The sequence below is a fragment of the Suricata suricatta genome, chromosome 10 (assembly GCF_006229205.1).
Source record: "Suricata suricatta isolate VVHF042 chromosome 10, meerkat_22Aug2017_6uvM2_HiC, whole genome shotgun sequence".
Lineage (NCBI taxonomy): Eukaryota > Metazoa > Chordata > Mammalia > Carnivora > Herpestidae > Suricata > Suricata suricatta.
In genome coordinates, this window is record NC_043709.1 from 58,404,043 (window position 1) to 58,408,901 (window position 4,859).

The following is a 4,859-nucleotide window of genomic DNA, read 5'->3' on the forward strand; positions in this document are numbered from 1 at the left end:
CCAAAAATCACTTGAAATTACTCTCCCAAAATAGTAATTAATTCTTACTGTTAAGAATTCTTAATTCTCGAGAAGAATCAGCTGTCCAGAAGGTTCCTTTCCATTTGAAAGATGTGTAGGGCTTAACCCAGTAATTAATAGAAGCATCAAATCCAGGAACTTGACACAATTTTACAATTTTGATTTCTTTCAGTATCATTTTAGAAATGACAAAAAAAAGATTCTATTGACTCAAGCACTATTACTTTCATTAAACAAATATATATCGAGCACCTGTTATCTTTAAGCAGTATTCAAGATTTTACCTACCTAACTTTCAAGTCTTGTTTATTCACCAAAGAAAAAGTTCACCTATATGAAGAAAATGCTACTTTATGCACCACATCTTTGAAGGCTTGCTTCACCTGCTGGTTTCTCAGAGTGTAAATGAAGGGGTTCAGCATGGGGGCAACAGAGGTATTGAGAATAGCTACTCCCTTGGTCAGTGATGCCCTTTCTTTCGCAGAGGGGTTGGCATACATAAAGATACAGCTTCCATAAGAGATAGAGATGACAATCATATGAGACGAGCATGTGGAGAAAGCCTTTTTCCTCCGACTGGCAGATGGGATTTTCAAAATAGTTCTGATAATATACATGTAAGATAAAATCACCAGTGCCAGAGTGAATAGCAAAGTAACCAAAGCTAAGTAGAAACCGATGACTTCTAGGAGCGATGTATCTGAACAAGACAGTTGTAAAAGGGAAAATAGTCACATGCAAAGTGATCAATGACATTGGAAGCGCAGTAATCCAGCTGGAGCAGAAGCATGAGGGGTGGGAAAACGGTCAGGAAGCCTCCCACCCACGCACAGAGCACGAGCAAGGTGCAGAGTTTCCTGTTCATGATGGTGCTGTAATGCAGAGGCTTGCAGATGGCCACGTAGCGATCATAGGACATGGCAGTGAGAATGTAGAATTCTGTCACTCCCATGAAAATAAAGAAAAAGAGTTGGGTTGCACAATTGTCATAGGAAATAGTCTTATCCCTGGTGATAATTGCCCCCCCAAATCTAGGAATACATACAGTTGTAAATGATATTTCTAAGAAGGAGAAGTTTCGAAGGAAGAAATACATTGGTGTCTGTAGATGAGGGTCCACCGAGGTTAGGGTGATGATAGTCAGGTTTCCAGCGACACTTAATATGTATGTGATGAATAAGAAGAGCAAAATCACATTCTGAAGGTCAGGATCATCAGAAAGGCTGAGCAGGACAAACTCTGATCACTGTGTGGTTCATTTCTCTGTCTGCCTGTCTGTCTCTGTTTCTCTCCCTTTCATTTTGCTTCTCTTAAAGTTATTTAGGTGGCAAGAGTATTAAAGGGAGGAGATGAAAGGTATAATTCATGATGATCAATATCACCGTCATTTGTACAATTCTAAAACCTATAACCCATGTATGATTTTATTTTCTATTGAACTCTCTTATTTGCATTTGGTTTTCATACACATTTGTGAGTTCTGCTTTATTTACTATTTTTGTTTTTTTTTTTTCGGTGGAAAAGCCACGTTTTACTAAGATAGCCAGGGTCTTATATACCATGGGTGATTACATCATTTCTTTAATGATGTTTCTTTAATGGTTACATAGTTCAAGGTCTTTGAAGTAAAGACATGCTCCGGAAAGGGTCATGCTTAACAGGACAGGTGTAAATAACAGGAATTATCAAGTCATTCCAAGAGAGAGATTTCCTAATAATAGTCTGGCTCCAAGCAGAAGATGAGCCTGAAGAATTCTATGAGGAGATTTACATTCCTTGAGGCCCCTCATCAGTTATGCATTGGCAAGATGCTTATCCTTTAATAGGCAAATCTTTTGGCAGAGGATTGCCTTTACTCCCAACAGCAGACAAAGAGCTAGTGTAAGGATGCAGGTCTGATTCAGATTTCCCCTCTGATCTTGAAGGCCAGCTAACACTATTAACATTTCTGGGGGCGGGCCTAAAGATGGAGGTTAAGACTAGTCACGCCCCACGTGAGGGTTCCGGGTCCACTCTGTAATTGGTTAAAGTTACTGTCAATGATGTGATGCTATAATGATTGGACCCCTGTACCTGGGTCACAACTCCCTGCAACTCCCCCCTCCCAAACTCACCCCCCCCACCATGCTCGGGGCTCGCTCCACGTGGAGCCAGTGCATTGTTGAAGTCTGTGAGCCTGCGTCTAGGCTGGCCGGGCCCATATTCTTAATAAAGCCCTTTGCTTTTGCATGCGTGATTCAGTCCCCCAGGTAATCTCTGGTTTCTGGGGCAATATTAAAATCTGGGCACAACACTAGTGTTATGCCCAGATTCCAATATTGCCCCCAAAAAACCAGAGACCGCAAGGGAGAATGAAGCATGCATGCAAAAGCAAAGGGCTTCATTATTACGGCTTAGGCTCAAGTTCGGTCTCACAGCCTTCACCAACGCAGTGGATCCGTGCTGAGAGCCCCAAACAAAGGTGGGGCAGGGCTCTCATGAGTTTGGGAAGGGGGAGCCACAGGAAACTGCGACACAGGCTCAGTGATCCAATTATTGTTATACAATATTATTGACAGCAGGTTTATCTAATTACAACATTTAGAGTGTTAACCAATAACAGAGTAGACCCAGGACCCAGGACCCTCACATAAGGTGTAACCAGCCTTAAGCAATAACTGATCTAGGCCTGCCCCTAGGAATGTTAAGGGTATTATAAGGGTGGTCCCTCTTGCCTTGGGCAATGTGTGCCCTTCTTTTTCTCAAACCTGCGTCCTTACACTCCCCCCTCTGTCTTATAACTGATCCAATCCTGGGTCAGTCAAGTTACCATTGTCTCGATTTAAGGCTTGATAATGAGCTCTTAAGACCATTAACTGAATAACATTTACATGCTCTTTGACAAACACTTATGATCTTATTAATGATACAAGAGCCAAATGTTAAAAGTATACCAATTTTGGTTTTGGCTCCTAGATCTTGTCCTCTCTTGTGGTAGCCGTGAACCACCGCTAGACTATCCTGTACAATTCCTGAGCTATTGGCATAGAAGTAACATTGTTCCCCTAAAGCCTCGCATAGCCCTCCTTGGTGTAAGGGGAATTTCTTACCCTGTAAAGGGCATAGGGGAGGAGAGTTTACCCAATTTCTGCCAGTCTCCATGGTTAATTTGGCAAGGGTCTCTTTTAGGGTCTCTAATATCTGGCACTGCCTGGCTTACAAAAGTAAGAATGAGAGCCAATTTGTTTCTTCATTTTTCAGGATCTTTGAGCGTATAAGTGCAATACGCCTCCATGGTTCTTTCTACATTACTAACCTTAGCCAAACTGGTGGGCCGTCTAGCAGCCACTTGAGGACCTCCCATTAGAGTCTGGCAGTAGAGGTGTAGGGTCTCCTTACCTTTTGCCTTGTTGAAATCTCATGCCCAGATTAGAGGCAATTAATACCAACAGAACATCTTATCCATAAGAGGAAGGTTAGCGTAATCAGGAACTTTTTGCTGTTTCCTCAGCTTTCTGGGGCGACATTTGTCAGTCCAATGGCAGACAGAACAGTTTATTTTACTGGACTGATGATTCCTCAGGCTTCTGCCGTGCTAGACCAGCCAGCTTCCGGGGTGTGGCTGGAGCAGGGCTGGAGATCTCATCTCAGGTGTCAGAGTCTTTGAGGGTCAGTTTAAGCTGATTGACTGGATCTGGGTCACCTCACCAGGTTGAGGGTTCTTTCTGAGTCGGTCCACTTAACTCCAGAGAGAAACCTGAAACTTTAATAGGGGCTAATCCCCATTTTTAAATATCATCCTCACAGACTAAGAAGCCTGAGATCCAACAACAAATATTCAAAGACAATCAGAACTAGAATAACGTTTACAGTAGTGCATTGCTGAAACATTTTTTCTCTCTAAAAAAAACCTCCCTTATCAGAGATACCCAAATCGAGACTAATGCATTGGTGGAACGAGTCCATTCAGATAACAACCCTGGCCTAATTATTTACATAAGCTCAGCAAGAATACAGATTGTTCATGAGGACTTTACAAGGCTTGCTTTGGTGGGTCCTTTTATAAGGAATCTCCAGGTTGAACTCCCAGTAGCCACTCTGGGCCAGATGCCAAGCCAAGCACTTTCCATCAGACAGGCCTGAAATACCTGTTGAATTGGGCAAACTCCTCTTCCCGAGGTCCCCAACATCTGCTGAAGTTCCTGCCCCCACCAGGAAGTGACCTTCTTTACTCACCTGGGAAGTTATTTGAAATGGAGCAGAGGAGGTTTGGAACCTTCATACAATAATTCACATCACTGACAGATCATAAATAGGACTTCTTGCTTTGTCCAATTTATGCAAATCATTATATTCTTGTTGAAAAAATAAGAGAAATATGCATTTTTCTTTCCTTTCTGTCATGTGTTTATTAGATACATCACCCATTAAAAGCAGAAATGAAAGCTCTTAATTCCAGCACAAGTTAAAAGTGAAATTTAGAAGACCAAAGTAACAACCATTATACTTTTTATGATATAAGAAATAAATTAATGATTTTCTTAGCATAAGTTATTAATTACCAATTTTTAAAATGTTAATATTTTAGGAGAAAGCTATCAAGGTAGTAGAGAATGTTGTATGCATAACACATAGTAGCATATTATATATATATTTTTCATATGAGACAGTAATACTCTATTATTTTGTTTAACAAATAGAGAACATATTCACTTACTCATTTATTGGTTTGTCAGGTAATTTCATCAAATCATTAAGGTTTGACATCTTCTGCTACATGCTAACAATGTACATATTGAACATTTTTATTTTGAGCTTAAATAGACACGCAGTATTTATCTAGTTTTTATTTTACACTG

The 4,859-nt window shown here is 40.8% G+C and overlaps 1 protein-coding gene across 1 annotated transcript; it reads right to left on the bottom strand.

Moving 5' to 3' along the window:
- Positions 1-347: 347 nt before the first annotated feature.
- Positions 348-1,280, bottom strand: LOC115304463 (olfactory receptor 6C3-like). Its single transcript, XM_029954634.1, is given in 3 exon segments — positions 348-742; positions 745-1,262; positions 1,264-1,280. Coding segments are annotated over 3 exon segments (930 nt in total).
- Positions 1,281-4,859: the final 3,579 nt, after the last annotated feature.